This window comes from Scyliorhinus torazame, chromosome 6, assembly GCF_047496885.1.
Source record: "Scyliorhinus torazame isolate Kashiwa2021f chromosome 6, sScyTor2.1, whole genome shotgun sequence".
Classification (NCBI taxonomy): Eukaryota; Metazoa; Chordata; class Chondrichthyes; order Carcharhiniformes; family Scyliorhinidae; genus Scyliorhinus; species Scyliorhinus torazame.
The window spans coordinates 25566511-25591736 of record NC_092712.1 but is presented as its reverse complement, the minus strand read 5'-3'; the positions used below and the strand labels follow the sequence as shown (position 1 = coordinate 25591736).

Sequence of the window (25226 nt, the reverse complement as noted above, 5' to 3'; positions counted from 1 at the left end):
TCACTGTTCCCTACTGAAACTTCTACCACCTGGCCGGGCTCATTCCCCAATACCAGGTCCAGTACAGCTCCTTCCCTAGTTCGACTATCGACATATTGCTTTAAGAAGCCCTCCTGGATGCTCCTTACAAACTCTGCCCCGTCTAAGCCCCTGGCACTAAGTGAGTCCCAGTCAATATTGGGGAAGGTGAAGTCTCCCATCACAACAACCTTGTTGCTTTTACTCCTTTCCAAAATCTGTCTACCTATCTGCTCCTCTATCTCCCACTGGCTGTTGGGTGGCCTGTAGTAAGCCCCCAACATTGTGACTGCACCCTTCTTATTCCTGATCTCTACCCATATAGCCTCGCTGCCCTCTGAGGTGTCCTCCTGCAGTACAGCTGTGATATTCTCCCTAACCAGTAGCGCAACTCCGCCACCCCTTTTACATCCCCCTCTATCCCGCCTGAAACATCTAAATCCTGGAACATTTAGCTGCCAATCCTGTCCTTCCCTCAACCAGGTCTCTGTAATGGCAACAACATCATAGCTCCTAGGAGACTATGTGATGCTGCGCCCAGACACTATTTACAATCAAAGGAATTTACGCCATTGTCTGTGAGGAGTGGGCGAGAAAGAAATGGTGAGGTAAAGTGTAGGACAGCCCAAGGGTTAATTTGGAAGTAAGAACACAACAGTTCAACAAGACAAAGACACTGACCGTGCACAGTCTTCTGAAACCTTTTCACCCCAACCATGTTCTTCTTCAGCGTGAAGCTTTTCCCTTCTGACTCAAAGGTGAACGCCCTGGAAAGAGAGATAATGGAAGATAAAGCACCACCAGTCGCACACACTGCAAACCCCTGCAACAAGTTCGCTAGCCCAGGATGAAAAATATTTCACACTGCTTAGCCAACTAGTGTGTGCTGTGTTGAACTTGGCAGTTCAAGCTCTAGCGATATGGGGGGGGTGGTGAATACAGTTATATCTTTCCCCGCTCCGTGCTGGGGAGGAGAGTTTTTTTTTGGAGTAAGTTATCACAGAAAGAGTGGGATGGACATCTGAAATGGACAGTCAAGGGCTGATCACAATGGTTATTTTGAGAGGAAGTCTGGGACAGGCATCAGATACGAAAACTAACGGGAGGGCTTTTTAAAAATTCATTCCTGAATGTGGGTAACACTGGCACGGTCAGTATTTATCGTCCATCCCTATCACGGCTGAGTGGCTTGTTTAACCATCTCTGTGACAATAGCTTGGATATACATAGCACCTTTAACATAATAAACTGGGCAGCACGGTAGCACAAGTGATTAGCACTGTGGCTTCACAGCGCCAGGGTCCCAGGTTCGATTCCCCGCTGGGTCACTGTCTGTACGGAGTTTGCACGTTCTCCCCGTGTCCGCGTGGGTTTCCTCCGGGTGCTCCGGTTTCCTCCCGCAGTCCAAAGACGTGCAGGTTAGGTGGATTGGCCATGATAAATTGCCCTTAGTGTCCATAAGGGTTGGGAGGGGTTATTGGGTTGCGGGGATAAGGTGGAAGTGAGGGATTAATGTGGGTCGGTGCAGACTCGATGGGCCGAATGGCCTCCTTCTGCACTGTATGTTCTATGTATGTTCTATGTAATCTATGTAAACCTCCCAATGGCCTGCACCACAGTGCGACAAAGCAACATTTGACACATTTTGGTAAAAGAGAAGCCTGTTAAAGGATGAATGTAAAGGTGTAGCCAGGGAATTCCAGAGCTTAGGCTCAGGCAGCTGAAGCCACGGATAGGCTGGGTACAGGCTGACAAGAGGGAAGTGGACAAATAGGCCGAAAACGGGAAATATTAGATACGGCCCTGGCTGGAATCGATATTGGCTGTCTGCCAGATCACCCAAGTCAGCACAGAAACTTATTATCGCTAAACAGGAGGCAGCACGGTGACGCAGTGGGTTAGCACTGTGGCCTCACGGTGTCGAGGTCCCAGGTTCGATCCCGGCTCTGGGTCACTGTCCGTGTGGAGTTTGCACATTCTCCCCGTGTTTGTGTGGGTTTCGCCCCCATAACCCAAAAATGTGCAGGCTAGGTGGATTAGCCACGCTAAATTGCCCCTTAATTGGAAAAAATGAATTGGGGACTCAAATTTTTTTTTTTTTTTTTTTTTTTTTTTAAATCGCTAAACAGAACTTTATGATTACCCAATTACAGTATTTATCACATTAATACAAAAGGACAAAAGACCACGCTATGAACCTGTAACTAACTTAGAGACAGTAAAGATCAACTTTGCAACAGGAAAGATGACAAACAAAGAGGCCATCAGACTCCATAATGGGCTAATAGCTGGTCGGACAAGAGTGTTTCAGTGGATCTTTATCAAATGGGCAGCACGGTAGCACAAAGGTTAGCACAGCGGCTTCACAGCTCCAGGGTCCCAGGTTCGATTCCCGGCTTAATAAGAACATAAGAACTAGGAACAGGAGTAGGCCATCTGGCCATTCGAGCCTGCTCCACCATTCAATGAGATCATGGCTGATCTTTTGTGGACTCAGCTCCACTTTCCGGCTCGAACACCATTACCCTTAATCCCTTTATTCTTCAAAAAACTATCTATCTTTATCTTAAAAACATTTAATGAAGGAGCCTCTACTGCTTCACTGGGCAAGGAATTCCATAGATTCACAACCCTTTGGGTGAAGAAGTTTCTCCTAAACTCAGTCCTAAATCTACATCCCCTTATTTTGAGGCTATGCCCCCTAGTTCTGCTTTCACCCGCCAGTGGAAACAACCTGCCCGCATCTATCCTGTCTATTCCCTTCATAATCTTATATGTTTCTATAAGATCCCCCCTCATCCTTCTAAATTCCAATGAGTACAGTCCCAGTCTACTCAACCTCTCCTCGTAATCCAACCCCTTCAGCTCTGGGATTAACCTAGTGAATCTCCTCTGCACACCCTCCAGTGCCAGTACGTCCTTTCTCAAGTAAGGAGACAAAAACTGAACACAATACTCCAGGTGTGGCCTCACTAACACCTTATACAATTGCTGCAGAACCTCCCTACTTAAACTCCATCCCTCTAGCAATGAAGGACAAAATTCCATTTGCCTTCTTAATCACCTGTTGCACCTGAAAACCAACTTTTTGCGACTCATGCACTAGCACACCCAGGTCTCTCTGCACAGCAGCATGTTTTAAGATTTTATCATTTAAATAATAATCCCTTTTGCTATTATTCCTACCAAAATGGATAACCTCACATTTGTCAACATTGTATTCCATCTGCCAGGCCCTAGCCCATTCACTTAGCCTATCCAAATCCCTCTGCAGACTTCCAGTATCCTCTGCACTTTTTGCTTTACCACTTATCTTAGTGTCGTCTGCAAACTTGGACACATTGCCCTTGGTCCCCAACTCCAAATCATCTATGTAAATTGTGAACAGTTGTGGGCCCAACACTGATCCCTGAGGGACACCACTAGCTACTGATTGCCAACCAGAGAAACACCCATTAATCCCCACTCTTTGCTTTCTATTAATTAACCAATCCTCTATCCATGCTACTACTTTCCCCTTAATGCCATGCATCTTTATCTTATGCAGTAACCTTTTGTGTGGCACCTTGTCAAAGGCTTTCTGGAAATCCAGATATACCACATCCATTGGCTCCCCGTTATCTACCGCACTGTTAATGTCCTCAAAAAATTCCACTAAATTAGTTAGACATGACCTGACCTTTATGAACCCATGCTGCGTCTGCCCAATGGGACAATTTCCATCCAGATGCCTCGCTCTTTCTTCCTTGATGATAGATTCCAGCATCTTCCCTACTACCGAAGTTAAGCTCACTGGCCTATAATTACCTGCTTTCTGCCTACCTCCTTTTTTAAACAGTGGTGTCACGTTTGCTCATTTCCAATCCGCCGGGACCACCCCAGAGTCTAGTGAATTTTGGTAAATTATCACTAGTGCATTTGCAATTTCCCTAGCCATCTCTTTTAGCACTCTGGGATGCATTCCATCAGGTCCAGGAGACTTGTCTACCTTTAGCCCCATTAGCTTGCCCATCACTACCTCCTTGGTGATAACAATCCTCTCAAGGTCCTCACCTGTCATAGCCGCATTTCCATCAGTCACTGGCATGTTATTTGTGTCTTCCACTGTGAAGACTGACCCAAAAAACCTGTTCAGTTCCTCAGCCATTTCCTCATCTCCCATTATTAAATCTCCCCTCTCATCCTCTAAAGGACCAATATTTACCTTAGCCACTCTTTTTTGTTTTATGCATTTGTAGAAACCTTTACTATCTGTTTTTATATTCTGAGCAAGTTTACTCTCATAATCTATCTTACTCTTCTTTATAGCTTTTTTAGTAGCTTTCTGTTGCCCCCTAAAGATTTCCCAGTCCTCTAGTCTCCCACTGATCTTTGCTACTTTGTATGTTTTTTCCTTCAATTTGATACTCTCCCTTATTTCCTTAGATATCCACGGTCGATTTTCCCTCTTTTTATCGTCCTTCCTTTTCGTTGGTATAAACCTTTGCTGAGCACTGTGAAAAATCACTTGGAAGGTTCTCCACTGTTCCTCAACTGTTTCACCATAAAGTCTTTGCTCCCAGTCTACCTTAGCTAGTTCTTCTCTCATCCCATTGTAATCTCCTTTGTTTAAGCACAAAACACTAGTGCTTGATTTTAACCTTCTCACCCTCCATCTGTATTTTAAATTCCACCATATTGTGATCGCTCCTTCCGAGAGGATCCCTAACTATGAGATCCTGAATCAATCCTGTCTCATTACACAGGACCAGATCTAGGACCACTTGTTCCCTTGTAGGTTCCATTACATACTGTTCTAGGAAACTATCGCGCTCCTCAAGGCTGCCTTGACCGACCTGGTTAAACCAATCGACATGTAGATTAAAATCCCCCATGATAACTGCTGTACCATTTCTACATGCATCAGTTATTTCTTTGTTTATTGCCTGCCCCACCATAATGTTACTATTTGGTGGCCTACAGATTACTCCTATCAGTGACTTTTTCGCCTTACTATTCCTGATTTCCATCCAAATGGATTCAACCTTATCCTCCATAGCACCGATGTCATCCCTTACTGTTGCCCGGATGTCATCCTTAAATAACAGAGCTACACCACCTCCCTTACCATCCACTCTGTCCTTCCGAAAAGTTTGATACCCTCAGATATTTAACTCCCAGTCGTGACCATCCTTTAACCATGTTTCAGTAATGGCCACTAAATCATAGTCATTCACGATGATTTGCGCCATCAACTCATTTACCTTATTCCGAATACTACGAGCATTCAGGTAAAGTACACGTATGGTGGCTTTTTTACCTCTGTTCTGAATCTTAACACCTCGATCAGTAACCTCTCCTAAGTTATATTTCCTCTTAACCTTTCTCCTAATTTTCCTTGCCGTTGAACCCATATCTTCATGTAACAACCTGCCGCGTCGCTTACCATTAATGTTTTCACCTCCCGTTTTATTTCTTTTAGTATTCCTGGTCCTATTCACTGAGCTCCCCTCAGTCACTGTACCTTGTACTGTCGCCCTTTTGATTTTTGACTATGGCTTCTCTGCCTTACACTTTCCCCCTTACTGCCTTTTATTTCTGTCCCTGTTTTACTACCTTCCAACTTCCTGCATCGGTTCCCATCCCCCTGCCACATTAGTTTAAACTCTCCCCAACAGCTCTCGCAAACACCCCCCCCCCCCAAGACATCGGTTCCAGTCCAGTGGCTTGGGTCACTGTCTGTGTGGAATCTGCACGGTCTCGCCGTGTCTGCGTGGGTTTCCAACCGCGCAACCTCAAACAACAAACCATTGTTTGGAGCAAACTACCCAGCCCACCATCTGGCCTGGGGTTGCAAAATCCTACCAACTGTCCCGACTTGAGACAATTCACACCTCTTTAACCTGTGATTATCCCGCTCTCCAGTTGCTCTGTCTGGACCTGCAAAGACTTAATTACCTGCAAAGACTCGCATTCAAAGTATTGTCTGGCATCTTTGACTTTGTCTATATATATGTTTCTCGAACCCACCTCTTCATTCTCCTGAGGAAGGAGCTGTGCTCCGAAAGTTAGTGATTCGAAACAAACCTGTTGGACTTTAACCTGGTGTTGTAAGACATCTTACTGTCATCACCCCAGTCCAACGCCGACATCTCCATATCAGTTTTTTTTTTTTAAATGTTTAGAAGAATAAGAGATCTCATGGAAATATTCAAGATTCTGAAGGAGCTTTCGCGAGTGGGCAATCTAAAACACAGCGGACAGTCTGGGGATATGGGGACAATCGTTTATGAGTGAGATGAGGAGAAATTACTTCACTCAAAGATTTGTGAATCTTTGGAATTTACCCAGAGGCTTGTGGATGCCACATCGTTGACTATATTTAAGGCTGTAACAAACAGATTTTGTTCTCCCAGGGAAACCAGGGATATGGGGAGCAGGCGGGAAAACAGAGTTGAAGATCAGACATAGACTTCCTGAAAGGCAGAGCAGGCTTGATGGACCGAATGGTCTCCTCCTGCTTCTATCTCTTGTGTTAACTCAGGCACGGGTGGGAAAGTTGCCAGGGGTTTAATGACAGGCTTGATGCTAGTTGGACCCTGATATGTAAATGAAAAGGCCCAAACTGGTAGCTCAACACTGGAACATCCCATCCTCGCTGTCTCAAGCTCAATAACAAACCTCGCAGCTTTTTCTTTTCAACCTTTATGGCGCCAAGCCAAAGATCATTGTGCTTGGAACATAGTGCGTTTAACCTAGTGGCCTGGACGGAGGCCAGCAGCTATACAACGCCATTCCCTGCTCTGTGTTCCTTATTACTCTGGAGAAAAACAAGAGGATTTAGATTTGCCACATACATTTATTCCATCGAGAACCCGAATCAGCCAAGAAATTTACAGAATCAGGGAACCATCGATTCCCTAGTGCAGGCGGCCATTCGGGCCATCGAATCTGCACTTACCCAGGCCCAATCCTCCACCCTATTCCTGCAATCCCACCCGAAGGGCAATTTAGCATCGCCAATCCACCTAACCTGCACATCTTTAGACTGTGGGCGGAAACCAGAGCACCCGGAGGAAACACACGCAGACACGGCGAGAACGTGCAGACTCCACACGGACAGTCACCCGAGGCCAGAATTGAACCCAGTTCCCTGGCGCTGAGGCAGCAGTGCTAACCACTGTGCCACCCCCTGGGTGTATTCCAGGTGATAGGTCCCCAAACTAACCCAGTCCTTGCCATGCCAGTTATCCAAATAGATTTGGGAGACTTACCCCTTTTCATTCAGCTCTTTCTCTATATCTACGATGTAACATTCGTCACAGATATTCAAGTACTCCATCACAATTTTGGCCTCCTTCTTGAACTCCTTGCCAATGGCACCCTTGTTGGGTTCGAACTGAACTATGTTGACAGTTTTGTGTACAGAAGTTAAGGAGAAAGCATCGTGAATTCCGAATGGACGTCCGCTGCTCAAACAATTAACCGGTTCCTTCACCTTTCGTCAAAGGGAGCTTTTGAAAAAAATTAATTTTGAGATTTCAGGTATCGCGCACCCACTGGGTGGGGTGCAATTTCATCAGTCGTGGAACAGCATGTGCTGTTTAGCACAGGTCTAAATCGCTGGCTTTGAAAGCAGACCAAGGCAGGCCAGCAGCACGGTTCAATTCCGGTACCAGCCTCCCCGAACAGGTGCCGGAATGTGGCGACTAGGGGCTTTTCACAGTAACTTCATTTGAAGCCTACTTGTGACAATAAGCGATTTACATTTCATTTCATTTCTACACTGCCCCAGGCAAGGCACCCAGGGGCTGCCCCACACGCAGCCAGATAACATACAATTCTCCCAAACAATGCTGCATGGCTGTGAGTGAGATTGCTGAATTAATACCAATCCAGAGACAGTATCCTGTGGGTAATCATAGAATTTACAGTGCAGAAGGAGGCCATTTGGCCCATCGAGTCTGCACCGGCTCTTGGAAAGAGCACCCTCCCCAAGGTCAACACCTCCACCCTATCCCCATAACCCAGTAACCCCACCCAACACTAAGGGCAATTTTGGACACTAAGGGCAATTTATCATGGCCAATCCACCTAACCTGCACATCTTTGGACTGTGGGAGGAAACCCACGCACACACGGGGAGAACGTGCAGACTCCGCACAGACAGTGACCCAAGCCGGAATCGAACCTGGGACCCTGGAGCTGTGAAGCAATTGTGCTAAGCACTATGCTACCGTGCTGCCCAATAGGAACTGGATGGACACACAAATTCAATGAAAGGACCTTGTTGCCAGTAATCACTGGCAGACTGGCACAGCTAGAGGGTGAATTAACCAATGAGTAACTGACCAATCACACACACGCACACAGTCTGCCATAAGAATGGCAGCATCATGCATCTTGGACATCCAATAGGAGTCCAGGCAGAATATAGAAGTCCTCAATTATGAACACTGTTGACTCTGACGTGGAAAGTAATGGTCATTTGCGGAGGACGGCGCCAAGTTGGCTTGTTCCTCACAGTATCAGTAAAGGACTCCTCAGAGTTGGAACATTGTTGGTTCTAGTCCCACCCCAGAGACCTGAGCACAAAGTCCAGGCTGACCACTGCAGTACTGCGGGAGTGTTGCGCTGTCGGACATGCCACCTTTACGGTGATACGTCAAACCAAGGCCTGCTCTGCCCTATCAGGTGATGTAAAACTCCTCTATTTGAGATCAATTCTTCTCAGTTTCCTGACCAATGTTTATTCCGCAAAGAACTGCACTAAAAACCGGATATCTGCTCATTTATTTCACTTTATGGGAGCTTCCTGTCCGCAAATTAGCTGTTGAATTTTCTATAAAGTGATTTGGGACTGCTTGCGGGCGTGCAGGACATTAAAGAGATGCCAGTAAATTCATGACTTTCTCCGGGGTGAAGGGAAGGTTGGAAGCATACACCAGGACGTTCAAATCCAGCATTTCTCATGACCTGGACCCATTGTTTAAATATTACCCGAGTCTAACTGTTAAAATACGATCGATGAGGGCGAAACGGGAGAGGGGCACAGTCACTGTCGTCTCTCACACACACTGTAATGAGAGGGGCACAGTCACTGCGATCTCTCTCACACACACACACTGTAATGAGGAGACGGGCACAGTCACTGCGATCTCTCACTCACACACACTGTAATGAGGAGAGGGGCACAGTCACTGCGATCTCTCTCTCACACACACTGTAATGAGGAGAGGGGCGCAGTCACTGCGATCTCTCTCTCACACTCTATAATGAGAGGGTCACAGTCACTGCGATCTCTCTATCACACACACTGTAATGAGGAGAGGGGCACAGTCACTGTGATCTCACACACACACTGTAATGAGGAGAGGGACACAGTCACTGTGATCTCTCTCACACACACTGTAATGAGGAGAGGGGCACAGTCACTGCGATCTCTCTCTCACACACACTGTAATGAGGAGAGGGGCACAGTCACTGCGATCTCTCTCTCACACACACTGTAATGAGGAGAGGGACACAGTCACTGCGATCTCTCTCTCACACACACTGTAATGAGGAGAGGGGCACAGTCACTGTCGTCTCTCACACACACACTGTAATGAGGAGAGGGGCACAGTCACTGCGATCTCTCTCTCACACACACTGTAATGAGGAGAGGGGCGCAGTCACTGCGATCTCTCTCTCACACTCTATAATGAGAGGGTCACAGTCACTGCGATCTCTCTCTATCACACACACTGTAATGAGGAGAGGGGCACAGTCACTGTGATCTCACACACACACTGTAATGAGGAGAGGGACACAGTCACTGTGATCTCTCTCACACACACTGTAATGAGAGGGGCACAGTCACTGCAATCTCTCGCTCACACACACACACTGTAATGAGGAGAGGGACACAGTCACTGCGATCTCTCTATCACACACACACTGTAATGAGGAGATGGGCACAGTCACTGCGATCTCACACACACACTGTAATGAGGAGAGGGGCACAGTCACTGCGATCTCTCTCTATCACACACACTGTAATGAGGAGAGGGGCACAGTCACTGCGATCTCTCACACACACACTGTAATGAGGAGAGGGACACAGTCACTGTGATCTCTCTCACACACACTGTAATGAGGAGAGGGGCACAGTCACTGCGATCTCTCTCTCACACACACACACTGTAATGAGGAGAGGGACACAGTCACTGCGATCTCTCTATCACACACACACTGTAATGAGGAGAGGGGCACAGTCACTGCGATCTCACACACACATTGTAATGAGGAGAGGGGCACAGTCACTGCGATCTCTCACACACACACTGTAATGAGGAGAGGGGCACAGTCACTGCGATGTCTCTCTCTCTCACACTATAATGAGGAGAGTGGCACAGTCACTGCGATCTCTCTCTCACACACACACTGTAATGAGGAGAGGGGCACAGTCACTGCGATCTCTCTCTATCACACACACTGCAATGAGGGGAGGGGCACAGTCACTGCGATCTCTCTCTCACACTCTATAATGAGAGGGTCACAGTCACTGCGATCTCTCTATCACACACACTGTAATGAGGAGAGGGGCACAGTCACTGTGATCTCACACACACACTGTAATGAGGAGAGGGACACAGTCACTGTGATCTCTCTCACACACACTGTAATGAGGAGAGGGGCACAGTCACTGCGATCTCTCTCTCACACACACTGTAATGAGGAGAGGGGCACAGTCACTGCGATCTCTCTCTCACACACACTGTAATGAGGAGAGGGACACAGTCACTGCGATCTCTCTCTCACACACACTGTAATGAGGAGAGGGGCACAGTCACTGCGATCTCTCTCTCACACACACACTGTAATGAGGAGAGGGGCACAGTCACTGCGATGTCTCTCTCTCTCACACTATAATGAGGAGAGTGGCACAGTCACTGCGATCTCTCTCTCACACACACACTGTAATGAGGAGAGGAGCAGTCACTGCGATCTCTCTCACACACACTGTAATGAGAGGGGCACAGTCACTGCGATCTCTCTCACACACACTGTAATGAGGAGAGTGGCACAGTCACTGTGATCTCTCTCTCACACACACACTGTAATGAGGAGAGGGGCACAGTCACTGCGATCTCTCTCTATCACACACACTGCAATGAGGGGAGGGGCACAGTCACTGTCGTCTCTCACACACACACTGTAATGAGAGGGGCACAGTCACTGCGATCTCTCTCTCACACACACACTGTAATGAGGAGACGGGCACAGTCACTGCGATCTCTCACTCACACACACTGTAATGAGGAGAGGGGCACAGTCACTGCGATCTCTCTCTCACACACACTGTAATGAGGAGAGGGGCGCAGTCACTGCGATCTCTCTCTCACACTCTATAATGAGAGGGTCACAGTCACTGCGATCTCTCTATCACACACACTGTAATGAGGAGAGGGGCACAGTCACTGTGATCTCACACACACACTGTAATGAGGAGAGGGACACAGTCACTGTGATCTCTCTCACACACACTGTAATGAGGAGAGGGGCACAGTCACTGCGATCTCTCTCTCACACACACTGTAATGAGGAGAGGGGCACAGTCACTGCGATCTCTCTCTCACACACACTGTAATGAGGAGAGGGACACAGTCACTGCGATCTCTCTCTCACACTCTATAATGAGAGGGTCACAGTCACTGCGATCTCTCTCTATCACACACACTGTAATGAGGAGAGGGGCACAGTCACTGTGATCTCACACACACACTGTAATGAGGAGAGGGACACAGTCACTGTGATCTCTCTCACACACACTGTAATGAGGAGAGGGGCACAGTCACTGCAATCTCTCTCTCACACACACACTGTAATGAGGAGAGGGACACAGTCACTGCGATCTCTCTATCACACACACACTGTAATGAGGAGATGGGCACAGTCACTGCGATCTCACACACACACTGTAATGAGGAGAGGGGCACAGTCACTGCGATCTCTCTCTATCACACACACTGTAATGAGGAGAGGGGCACAGTCACTGCGATCTCTCACACACACACTGTAATGAGGAGAGGGACACAGTCACTGTAATCTCTCTCACACACACTGTAATGAGGAGAGGGGCACAGTCACTGCGATCTCTCTCTCACACACACACACTGTAATGAGGAGAGGGACACAGTCACTGCGATCTCTCTATCACACACACACTGTAATGAGGAGAGGGGCACAGTCACTGCGATCTCACACACACACTGTAATGAGGAGAGGGGCACAGTCACTGCGATCTCTCACACGCACACTGTAATGAGGAGAGGGGCACAGTCACTGCGATGTCTCTCTCTCTCACACTATAATGAGGAGAGTGGCACAGTCACTGCGATCTCTCTCTCACGCACACACTGTAATGAGGAGAGGAGCAGTCACTGCGATCTCTCTCACACACACTGTAATGAGAGGGGCACAGTCATTGCGATCTCTCTCACACACACTGTAATGAGGAGAGTGGCACAGTCACTGTGATCTCTCTCTCACACACACACTGTAATGAGGAGAGGAGCAGTCACTGCGATCTCTCTCACACAAACTGTAATGAGAGGGGCACAGTCACTGCGATCTCTCTCACACACACTGTAGTGAGAGGGGCACAGTCACTGCGACCTCTATCACACACACTGCAATGAGGAGAGGGGCACAGTCACTGTCGTCTCTCACACGCACACTGTAATGAGGAGAGGGGCACAGTCACTGCGATCTCTCTCTCACACACACTGTAATGAGGAGAGGGGCACAGTCACTGCGATCTCTCTCTCACACACACACTGTAATGAGGAGAGGGGCACAGTCACTGCGATCTCTCTCTATCACACACACTGCAATGAGGGGAGGGGCACAGTCACTGTCGTCTCTCACACACACACTGTAATGAAGAGAGGGGCACAGTCACTGCGATCTCTCTATCACATACACTGTAATGAGTAGAGGGGCACAGTCACTGCGATCTCTCTCTCACACTGTAATGAGGAGAGGGAGACAGTCACTGTCGTCTCTCACACACACACTGTAATAAGGAGAGGGGCACAATAACTGCGATCTCTCTCTCTCACATACACTGTAATGAGGAGAGGGGCACAGTCACTGCGATCTCTCTCACACACACACTGTAATGAGGAGAGGGGCACAGTCACTGTGATCTCTCTCTCACATACACTGCAATGAGGAGAGGGGCACAATCACTGCGATCTCTCTCTCTCACACACACTGTAATGAGGAGAGGGGCACAATCACTGCGATCTCTCTCTCTCACACACACTGTAATGAGGAGAGGAGCAGTCACTGCAATCTCTCACACACACTGTAATGAGGAGAGGGAGACACAGTCACTGTCGTCTCTCACACACACACACTGTAATGAGGAGAGGGGCACAGTCACTGTCGTCTCTCACACACACACACTGTAATGAGGAGAGGGGCACAGTCACTGCGATCTCTCTCACACACACACTGTAATGAGGAGAGGGGCAGTCACTGTGATCTCTCTCTCACATACACTGTAATGAGGAGAGGGGCACAATCACTGCGATCTCTCTCTCTCACATACACTGTAATGAGGAGAGGGGCACAGTCACTGCGATCTCTCTCACACACACACTGGAATGAGGAGAGGGGCACAGTCACTGTGATCTCTCTCTCACATACACTGTAATGGGGAGAGGGACACAGTCACTGCGATCTCTCTCTCACACACACTGTAATGAGGAGAGGGGCACAGTCACTGCGATCTCTCTCTCACAGACACTAATGAGAGGGGCACAGTCACTGCGATCTCTCTCTATCACACACACACTGTAATGAGGAGAGGGACACAGTCACTGCCATCTCTCTCTCACACACACTGTAATGAGGAGAGGGGCACAGTCACTGCGATCTCTATCACACACTGTAATGAGGAGATGGGCACAGTCACTGCGATCTCTCTCTATCACACACACACTGTAATGAGGAGAGGGGCACAGTCACTGCGATCTCTCTCTCCCACACACTGTAATGAGGAGAGGGGCACAGTCACTGCGATCTCTATCACACACTGTAATGAGGAGATGGGCACAGTCACTGCGATCTCTCTCTCACACACACTGTAATGAGGAGATGGGCACAGTCACTGCTATCTCTCTCACACACACTGTAATGAGGAGAGGGGCACAGTCACTGCGATCTCTCTCTCACACACTCTGTATTGAGGAGAGGGGCACAGTCACTGCGATCTCTCTCTCACACACACTGTAATGAGGAGAGGGACACAGTCACTGCGATCTCTCTCTCTCACACACACTGTAATGAGGAGAGGGAGACACAGTCACTGCGATCTCTCTCACACACACACTGTAATGAGAGGGGTACAGTCACTGCAATCTCTCTCACACACACTGTAATGAGGAGAGGGAGACACAGTCACTGCGATCTCTCTCACACACACACTGTAATGAGAGGGGTACAGTCACTGCAATCTCTCTCACATACACACTGTAATGAGGAGAGGGACACAGTCACTGTCGTCTCTCACACACACACTGTAATGAGGAGAGGGGCACAGTCACTGTCGTCTCTCACACACACACTGTAATGAGGAGAGGGGCACATCACTGCAATCTCTCACACACACACTGCAATGAGGAGAGGGGCACAGTCACTGCGATCTCTCTCTCACACTGTAATGAGGAGAGGGAGACACAGTCACTGTCGTCTCTCACACACACACTGTAATGAGGAGATGGGCACAGTCACTGCGATCTCTCTCACACACACTGTAATGAGAGGGGCACAGTCACTGCGATCTCTCTCTCACACACACACTGTATTGAGGACAGGGGCACAGTCACTGCGATCTCTCTCTCACACACACTGTAATGAGGAGAGGGACACAGTCACTGCGATCTCTCACACACACTGTAATGAGGAGAGGGGCACAGTCACTGCGATCTCTCTCTCTCACACACACTGTAATGAGGAGAGGGAGACACAGTCACTGCGATCTCTCTCACACACACACTGTAATGAGAGGGGCACAGTCACTGCGATCTCTCTCTCTCTCACACACACTGTAATGAGGAGAGGGGCACAGTCACTGCGATCTCTCTCACACACTGTAATGAGGAGAGGGGCACAGTCACTGTGATCTCTCTCTCACACACACACTGTAATGAGGAGAGGGGCACAGTCACTGTCGTCTCTCTCACACACACTGCAATGAGGAGAGGGGTACATCACTGTCGTCTCACACACACACTGTAATGAGGAGAGGGGCACAGTCACTGCGATCTCTCTCTCACACACTGTAATGAGGAGAGGAGCAGTCACTGCGATCTCTCTCTCACACTCTGCAATGAGGAGAGGGAGACACAGTCACTGTCGTCTCTCACACACACACTGTAATGAGGAGAGGGGCACAATCACTGCGATCTCTCTCTTTCACATACACTGTAATGAGAGGGGCACAGTCACTGTGATCTCTCTCTCACATACACTGTAATGAGGAGAGGGGCACAATCACTGCGATCTCTCTCTCTCACACACACTGTAATGAGGAGAGGGTGACACAGTCACTGTCGTCTCTAACACACACACTGTAATGGGGAGAGGGACACAGTCACTGGGATCTCTCTCTCACACACACACTGTAATGAGGAGAGGGGCACAGTCACTGGGATCTCTCTCTCACACACACACTGTAATGGGGAAAGGGACACAGTCACTGGGATCTCTCTCACACACACTGTAATGAGGAGAGGGGCACAGTCACTGGGATCTCTCTCTCACACACTGTAATGGGGAGAGGGACACAGTCACTGGGATCTCTCTCACACACACTGTAATGAGGAGAGGGGCACAGTCACTGCGATCTCTCTCTCACAGACACTGTAATGAGAGGGGCACAGTCACTGCGATCTCTCTCTCACACACACACTGTAATGAGGAGAGGGACACAGTCACTGCCATCTCTCTCTCACACACACTGTAATGAGGAGAGGGGCACAGTCACTGCGATCTCTCTCACATACACACTGTAATGAGGAGAGGGACACAGTCACTGCGATCTCGCTCTCTCACACACACTGTAATGAGGAGAGGGAGACACAGTCACTGCGATCTCTCTCACACACACCCACTGTAATGAGGAGAGTGGCACAGTCACTGCGATCTCTCTCACACACACTGTAATGAGGAGAGGAGCAGTCACTGCGATCTCTCTCTCACACTCTGCAATGAGGAGAGGGGCACAGTCACTGCGATCTCGCTCTCTCTCACACACTGTAATGAGGAGAGTGGCACAGTCACTGCGATCTCTCTCACACACACTGTAATGAGGAGAGGAGCAGTCACTGCGATCTCTCTCTCACACTCTGCAATGAGGAGAGGGGCACAGTCACTGCGATCTCTCTCTCACACACACACTGTAATGAGGAGAGTGGCACAGTCACTGCGATCTCTCTCACACACACTGTAATGAGGAGAGGAGCAGTCACTGCGATCTCTCTCTATCACCCACACTGCAATGAGGAGAGGGGCACAGTCACTGCAATCTCTCTCTCACACTCTGCAATGAGGAGAGGGGCACAGTCACTGCGATCTCTCTCTCACACACACTGTAACGAGGAGAGGGGCAGTCACTGCAATCTCTCTCACACTCTGCAATGAGGAGAGGGGCACAGTCACTGCGATCTCTCTCACATACACTGTAATGAGGAGAGGGGCACAGTCACTGCGATCTCTCTCTCACACACACACTGTAATGAGGAGAGTGGCACAGTCACTGCGATCTCTCTCACACACACACTGTAATGAGGAGAGGAGCAGTCACTGCAATCTCTCTCTCACACACTTTAATGAGGAGAGGGGCACAGTCACTGCGATCTCTCTCTCACACACACACTGTAATGAGGAGAGTGGCACAGTCACTGCGATCTCTCTCACACACACACTGTAATGAGGAGAGGAGCAGTCACTGCAATCTCTCACACACACACTGTAATGAGAGGAGCAGTCACTGCGATCTCTCTCTATCACACACACTGCAATGAGGAGAGGGGCACAGTCACTGCGATCTCTCTCTCACACACACACTGTAATGAGGAGAGGGGCACAGTCACTGCGATCTCTCTCTCACACTCTGCAATGAGGAGAGTGGCACAGTCACTGCGATCTCTCTCACACACACTGTAATGAGAGGGGCACAGTCACTGCGATCTCTCTCACACACACACACTGTAATGAGGAGAGGAGCAGTCACAGCGATCTTTCTCACACTCTGCAATGAGGAGAGGGGCACAGTCACTGCGATCTCTCTCACACACACACACACTGTAAAGAGGAGAGGAGCAGTCACTGCGATCTCTCTCTCACACTCTGCAATGAGGAGAGGGGCACAGTCACTGTGATCTCTCTCTCTCTCACACACTGTAATGAGGAGAGGAGCACAGTCACTGCGATCTCTCTCTCACACACACACTGTAATGAGGAGAGGGGCACAGTCACTGCGATCTCTCTCTCACACACACTGTAAAGAGAGGGGCACAGTCACTGCGATCTCTCTCTCACACACACACTGTAATGAGGAGAGGGGCACAGTCACTGCGATCTCTCTCTCACACTCTGCAATGAGGAGAGGGGCACAGTCACTGCGATCTCTCTCTCACACTCTGCAATGAGGAGAGGGGCACAGTCACTGAGATCTCTCTCTCTCTCACACACTGTAATGAGGAGAGGGGCACAGTCACTGCGATCTCTCTCTCTCACTCTGCAATGAGGAGAGGGGCACAGTCACTGCGATCTCTCTCTCACACTCTGCAATGAGGAGAGGGGCACAGTCACTGAGATCTCTCTCTCTCTCACACACTGTAATGAGGAGAGGGGCACAGTCACTGCGATCTCTCTCTCTCACAGTCTGCAATGAGGAGAGGGGCACAGTCACTGCGATCTCTCTCTCACACTCTGCAATGAGGAGAGGGGCACAGTCACTGCGATCTGTCTCTCTCTCACACACTGTAATGAGGAGAGGGGCACAGTCACTGCGATCTCTCTCTCACACTCTGCAATGAGGAGAGGGGCACAGTCACTGCGATCTGTCTCTCTCTCACACACTGTAATGAGGAGAGGGGCACAATCACTGCAACCTAACTCTGCTGAACCCTCAGTCTGGGTTCCTTGCTGTGTGAAGGATATGGGCTCCTTCAGAGCCTTTTCAGCCACAAGAGGCACTTTGGTTGCTCTGGAATGACAGGCAAGGTCGTAGCACGATCGATCAGCACAGCCAACTATCTCGATCCAGCCCTGCAGAGAGAGAGTGGAGGAGGAGACAGGAAGAGAGAGAGAGGGGGGAGGAGAAAGGAAGAGAGAGCGTGTGAGAGGAAATTAGAGCGCAGTGGGTGTCCCTACCCCACATGGACAGACTGCAATGGTTCAGGAAGGCGGCTCACCACCACCTTCTCAAAGACAATGAGGGAAGGGCACCAAATGCTGGCCTAGCCAGCGACACCCACACCCCATGAACAAAATGTTATAAAAGTTATTGTAATGATGGCTGCCTGGGCGGAATGTACTTATATTCATTGAGGGCCAGGGTAGGTCGGGGTAGGCTGTTCAGTTCTATGGGTCTATTCCTCTGCTCAGTCAGGTGGTGGCTGGCCAGTACCTACCTCCATTTACCCTACTCTGGCCACTGAGAGCTTCGCCCAAAAAGAAAATCTATTGGTCACCGTCTTGAAACTCAGTGCTGGGTTCCATCCAGCTGGGACGGCATGGTAGCACAGTGGTTAGCACTGTGGCTTCACAGCTCCAGGATCCCAGGTTCGATTCCTCTCCCCGTGTGTGCGTGGGTTTCCTCCGGGTGCTCCGGTTTCCTCCCACAATTCAAAGCTGTGCAGGTTAGGTGGACTGGCCATGATAAATTGCCCGCAGTGTCCTAATGGGTTGGGTGGGGTTACTGGGTTACGGGGATGGGGCGGAGGTATGGGCTTAAGTGGGGTGTTTTCCAAGGGCCGGTGCAGATTCGATGGGCCAAATGGCCTCCTTTTGCACTGTAAATTCTATGTCTATCCCGGACTGGGGAATGCGGTAGCGAGTCATGGTTACTGCGGTTAAGTTACAGCAAATAGATACTGGGGCAGCCAGTCCCAATAGGGAAACCCGCACAGTTCTGGGGTGGGGGCAATGTCAAACCTCCACGGCTGCCCTGAATCTCCAAGCAGTTCAAGATGAAACCCTGGGAGCAATTCAGGGTGGGGTTTGGAGAGGGCAAGTATAAAAAAAGACAGCGCCAGGGACCCAGGTTTGATTCCCGACTTGGGTCACTGTCTGTGCGGAGTCTGCACGTTCTGCGTGGGTTTCCTCCGGGCGCTCCGGTTTACTTCCACAAGTCCCGAAAGACGTGCTTGTTAGGTGAATTGGACATTCTGAATTCTCCCTCTGTGTGCCCGAACAGGCGCCGGAATGTGGCGACTAGGGAATTTTCACAGTAACTTCATTGCAGTGTTAATGTCAGCCTACTTGTGACACTAATAAAGATCATTATTATTCTCCACCAATTTCCTTTCAACATTTCAATACCGACGATTGGGGTAAATAGCCATCTGACGTTTCTTCGGGGTCGATTTGCAGGACTGAAGGAGCTGGAAGCGAAGTATGGGCTGGAGCAGGGGGAAATGTTTAGATACATGCAGGTTCGAGATTTTGCCAGAAAGGAGATACAGAGCTTCCAGTGGAGCCGGCCTCCACATTGCTGGAGGAGGTGCCGACGACAGGGGGACTGGAGAAGGGCGTTGTGTCAGCGATTTACGGAGCTATTTTGGAAGAGAAGGTACCACTGGAAGGGATCAAAGCAAAGTGGGAGGAAGAGTTGTTAGGGGATATGGAGGAGGGGTTCTGGTGTGAGGTGCTCCGGAGAGTGAATGCCTTCACCTCGTGCGCGAGGTTGGGGCTGATACAGCTGAAGGTGGTATATAGAGCGCACCTCACGAGGGCGAGTATGAGCCGATTCTTTGAAGGAGTAGAAGATGTGTGTGAGCGTTGCGGGTGGGGGGCCGCTAATCACGTTCATATGTTTTGGTCCTGTCCAAAGCTAGAGGATTACTGGAAGGAGGTTTTTAGGGTAATTTCTAAAGTGGTGCATGTGAAGCTGGACCCGGGCCCCCGAGAGGCCATATTCAGGGTATCGGACCAGCCAGGGTTGGAAACGGGTACAGAGCAGACGTTGTCGCCTTCGACTCGTTGATCGCCCGAAGGTGGATCCTGATGGGATGGAGAGCAGCCTCTCCACCCTGTGCCCTGGCGTGGCGGGGGGACTTGTTGGAATTCTTGACTCTTGAGAAGGTTCAGTTTGAACTGAGGGGAAGGACGGAGGGGTTCTACAATTGTTGGGCATTATTCATTATGCACTTTCAAGAACTGGATAACATTGAACATTAGTTGGGGTGGGAGGGTTGGGGGGGGGCTGTGTGTGTTAATGGCGACTATGGGTGACCCCTGATTCCTTTTGTCATTTGTTTATGTGAACATGCAGGCTAATGTTTGGGGGTTTGGTGGGAGGATGGGATCGTTGTTATTGATGTGGGGATTGACATATTTGTAACTGATTATTGTTTATTGTTGGCGGGTGCAAATTTGGGAGAAAATGTGAAAAAGGAGAATTAAAAACATATTTTTTTTAAATAGCCATTTGACCGACTGGAGGCCGCAGCCAACAAAGGGTTAAACCTTCAGGAGGTGATGGTGAGGTTTTTTTTAAAAATGGAAATGGTTAGCTCGCAAAAGGTGAGATGGTTAAGGGGCATTTGCTTACAGAGACACCAAAAAGAATCAAAACTCTTCTGTGGCCCACCCTCAGGGTCCTCTCTCAAAGGCTCAGCTTGGCTGCACCAACAGCAACAGTGCTTACGTAAGAGGTTTTGGCCTCCGCGTCCCAGCAGTCACAGGCGTAGTGCGCCATCTCATTTTCCATGTGCTGCCGAAACCGCAGCTTCTCCGCAGACAATCCCACCTTGACCAGGAAGAGGTAAATCCTTCCGATGAAGTATCCGAGCACAGTGTTGTTGATGATTCCCTGCAGTGGGAGACAAGAAGCCCGCTTCTGGTTAGTATGCGAGTGAAGCAATGCAGGGGGGTCATTCCAATGCATCTAGTGGACCAATCCCACACCTTCCCAACACCTATCCAATCCTCCCAGAACTTCCGACCCTGCACTCCCCTCCCCTCCAACACTACATTCCCAGGGTCCGTCCAGGACATCTTCTGTCGGCCTCGAGTCTATTCTGCCATTCAATTAGTTTGTGACTAATCTGTACCAAATTCCCCCCCCCACCCCCACCCCACCACCCCCATTTCTACACCTTCCGTCCCTTGATCCAGGGCTGGTGACAATCACAATACCTGAACCTCAGATCTATTCTCCCGCTTCAACATTCAGCTGTTGTCGGAAGGAAGGAGTCTTCATCACTTTCCAATCTAAAAAACACTGACCCTTTTTCAGGGCCCAGTTCAGAGCGTGCGTCGCCCGGACCTGAACACACACGTGTTCAGAAACAAACCTCACCTGTTCCACAGCAGTGCCAAGCCGCTGTTTTTGTGCCGACTGCCCGCTGGTCTGGGCTTGGCCGGAGTAGAGCAGTATCTGCAGATCAGCCACAGCGCTGAACTTGGGGTGAATCTTCTCATTGGGATCCACAAAGTGTTCGATTTCCGCCATCGTGAATTCCCTGAAAAGTAAGAGGGATATTTAGTCATTACTCAGGAATTCTCTTTGTAAACTTCAACACGATTCAGTCTCGTTCTCTCTCCAATAAAACTCAATCACATTGTGTGGGATTGGTGCAGCCCAGATCATAGAATCGCCACAGCCCAGGAGGCTGCCATTTGGCTCATCGAGTCTTCACCAACCCTCCAAAAGTGCACCCTATCTAAGCCCACTCCAATGCCCTATCTCTGTAACTCCACCTAACCACTGGACACTAAAGGGCAATTTAACATGGCCAATCTACCTAACCTGCACATCTTTGGACTGTGGGAGGAAACCGGAGCACCCGGAAGAAACCCACGCAGACACGGGGAGAGCGTGCAAACTCCACGCCAGTGACCCAAGGTCAAAATTGAACCTGGGTCCCTGGCGCTGCCATGCAGCAGTGCTAACCATTGTGCCACCGTGCCACCAACAGGACAGGCCTGTTGAATTTACCTGGGCAACTAACAAATCACCAGATTACAGACCTTAGTTTCACAGTCAGAGCACGATGGGTTTTGAGTTCAGTACTAGAACCATTAGGCTGCCATAAGGGTAAGTAACATAGAAATAGGAGTAGGCCATTCAGCCCATTGCGACTGTTCCATTAATTGAATAGCTCGTGCTTTGCATTGGGATCAGCCACATAATAGCAACCATTTATTTAAATAGCAATTCATTTTTTTTCATTTAAGGGGCAATTTAGTGTGGCCAAGCCAGCTAGCCTGGACATCTTTGGGTTGTGGGGATGAAACCCACACAAACACGGGGAGAATGTGCAAACTCCACACGGACAGTGACCCAGAGCCGGGATCGAACCCGGGACCTCGGCGCCATGACGCCGCAGTGCACATAATATCAACCAGAAGAGCATTTTGCAGGTAGTTGGAGGGGGAAGAGCAGGGTGGGATGAAGAGAAGGGGGGAGGAAGAGAAGGGGGGAGGAAGAGGAGAAGGGGGGAAGAGAAAGGGGGAGAGAAGAGGGGGGAAGAGAATGGAGGGAAGAGAATGGAGGGAAGAGAATGGAGAGAAGAGAATGGAGGGAAGAGAATGGAGGGAAGAGAATGGAGGGAAGAGAATGGAGGGAAGAGAATGGAGGGAAGAGATGGGGAGAGAGATGGGGAAAAGAGCTGGGGAAAAGAGCTGGGGGAAAGAGCTGGGGGAAAGAGCAGGGGGAAAGAGCTGGGGGAACATAGAACATAGAACAATACAGCGCAGTACAGGCCCTTCGGCCCACGATGTTGCACCGAAACAAAAGCCATCTAACCTACACTATGCCATTATCATCCATATGTTTATCCAATAAACTTTTAAATGCCCTCAATGTTGGCGAGTTCACTACTGTAGCAGGTAGGGCATTCCACGGCCTCACTACTCTTTGCGTAAAGAACCTACCTCTGACCTCTGTCCTATATCTATTACCCCTCAGTTTAAAGTTATGTCCCCTCGTGCCAGCCATATCCATCCGCGGGAGAAGGCTCTCACTGTCCACCCTATCCAACCCCCTGATCAAGAGCTGGGGGAAAGAGCTGGGGGAAAGAGCTGGGGGAAAGAGCTGGGGGAAAGAGCTGGGGGAAAGAGCTGGGGGAAAGAGCTGGGGGAAAGAGCTGGGGGAAAGAGCTGGGGGAAAGAGCTGGGGGAAAGAGCTGGGGGAAAGAGCTGGGGGAAAGAGCTGGGGGAAAGAGCTGGGGGAAAGAGGAAAGAGCTGGGGGAAAGAGCTGGGGGAAAGAGCTGGGGGAACATAAGAACATAAGAACTAGGAGCAGGAGTAGGCCACCTGGCCCCTCGAGCCTGCTCCACCATTCAATGAGATCATGGCTGATCTTTTGTGCACTCAGCTCCACTTTCCGGCCCGAACACCATACCCCTTAATCCCTTTATTCTTCAAAAAGCTATCTATCTTTATCTTAAAAACATTTAATGAAGGAGCCTCTACTGCTTCACTGGGCAAGGAATTCCATATATTCACAACCCTTTGGGTGAAGAAGTTCCTCCTAAACTCAGTCCTAAATCTACTTCCCCTTATTTTGAGGCTATGCCCCCTAGTTCTGCTTTCACCCGCCAGTGGAAACAACCTGCCCGCATCTATCCTATCTATTCCCTTCATAATCTTATATGTTTCTATAAGATCCCCCCTCATCCTTCTAAATTCCAACGAGTACAGTCCCAGTCTACTCAACCTCTCCTCGTAATCCAACCCCTTCAGCTCTGGGATTAGCCTAGAGAATCTCCTCTGCACACCCTCCAGTGCCAGTACGTCCTTTCTCAAGTAAGGAGACCAAAACTGAACACAATACTCCAGGTGTGGCCTCACTAACACCTTATTCAATTGCAGCAGAACCTCCCTAGTCTTAAACTCCATCCCTCTAGCAATGAAGGACAAAATTCCATTTGCCTTCTTAATCACCTGTTGCACCTGTAAACCAACTTTTTGCGACTCATGCACTAGCACACCCAGGTCTCTCTGCACAGCAGCATGTTTTAAGATTTTATCATTTAAATAATAATCCCTTTTGCTGTTATTCCTACCAAAATGGATAATCTCACATTTGTCAACATTGTATTCCATCTGCCAGACCCTAGCCCATTCACTTAGCCTATCCAAATCCCTCTGCAGACTTCCAGTATCCTCTGCACTTTTTGCTTTACCACTTATCTTAGTGTCATCTGCAAACTTGGACACATTGCCCTTGGTCCCCAACTCCAAATCATCTATGTAAATTGTGAACAGTTGTGGGCCCAACACTGATCCCTGAGGGACACCACTAGCTACTGAGTGCCAACCAGAGAAACACCCATTAATCCCCACTCTTTGCTTAATTAACCAATCCTCTATCCATGCTACTACTTTCCCCTTAATGCCATGCATCTTTATCTTATGCAGTAACCTTTTGTGTGGCACCTTGTCAAAAGCTTTCTGGAAATCCAGATATACCACATCCATTGGCTCCCCGTTATCTACCGCACTGTTAATGTCCTCAAAATTCCACTAAACTAGTTAGGCACGACCTGCCCTTTATGAACCCATGCTGCGTCTGCCCAATGGGACAATTTCCATCCAGGTGCCTCGCTATTTCTTCCTTGATGATAGATTCCAGCATCTTCCCTACTACCGAAGTCAAGCTCACTGGCCTATAATTACCCACTTTCTGCCTACCTCCTTTTTTAAACAGTGGTGTCACGTTTGCTAATTTCCAATCCGCCGGGACCACCCCAGAGTCTAGTGAATTTTGGTAAATTATCACTAGTGCATTTGCAATTTCCCTAGCCATCTCTTTTAGCGATCTGGGATGCATTCCATCAGGTCCAGGAGACTTGTCTACCTTTAGCCTCATTAGCTTGCCCATCACTACCTCCTTGGTGATAACAATCCTCTCAAGGTCCTCACCTGTCATAGCCTCATTTCCATCAGTCACTGGCATGTTATTTGTGTCTTGCACTGTGAAGACCGACCCAAAAAACCT

At 49.1% G+C, this 25226-nt stretch overlaps 1 protein-coding gene across 1 annotated transcript in view; it reads right to left on the bottom strand.

The window, feature by feature from the left end:
* gars1 (glycyl-tRNA synthetase 1) overlaps positions 1 to 25226 on the bottom strand; it is a 168343-nt gene that overhangs the window by 112741 nt on the left and 30376 nt on the right. Inside the window, exons 9-13 of the mRNA XM_072508051.1 lie at positions 21581 to 21743; positions 20927 to 21091; positions 18212 to 18324; positions 7272 to 7412; positions 700 to 785 (exon numbers count right to left, since the gene is read on the bottom strand). Of these exons, the coding sequence (XP_072364152.1) occupies positions 700 to 785; positions 7272 to 7412; positions 18212 to 18324; positions 20927 to 21091; positions 21581 to 21743 (668 nt within the window). The remainder of the gene's footprint in view (positions 1 to 699; positions 786 to 7271; positions 7413 to 18211; positions 18325 to 20926; positions 21092 to 21580; positions 21744 to 25226) is intronic.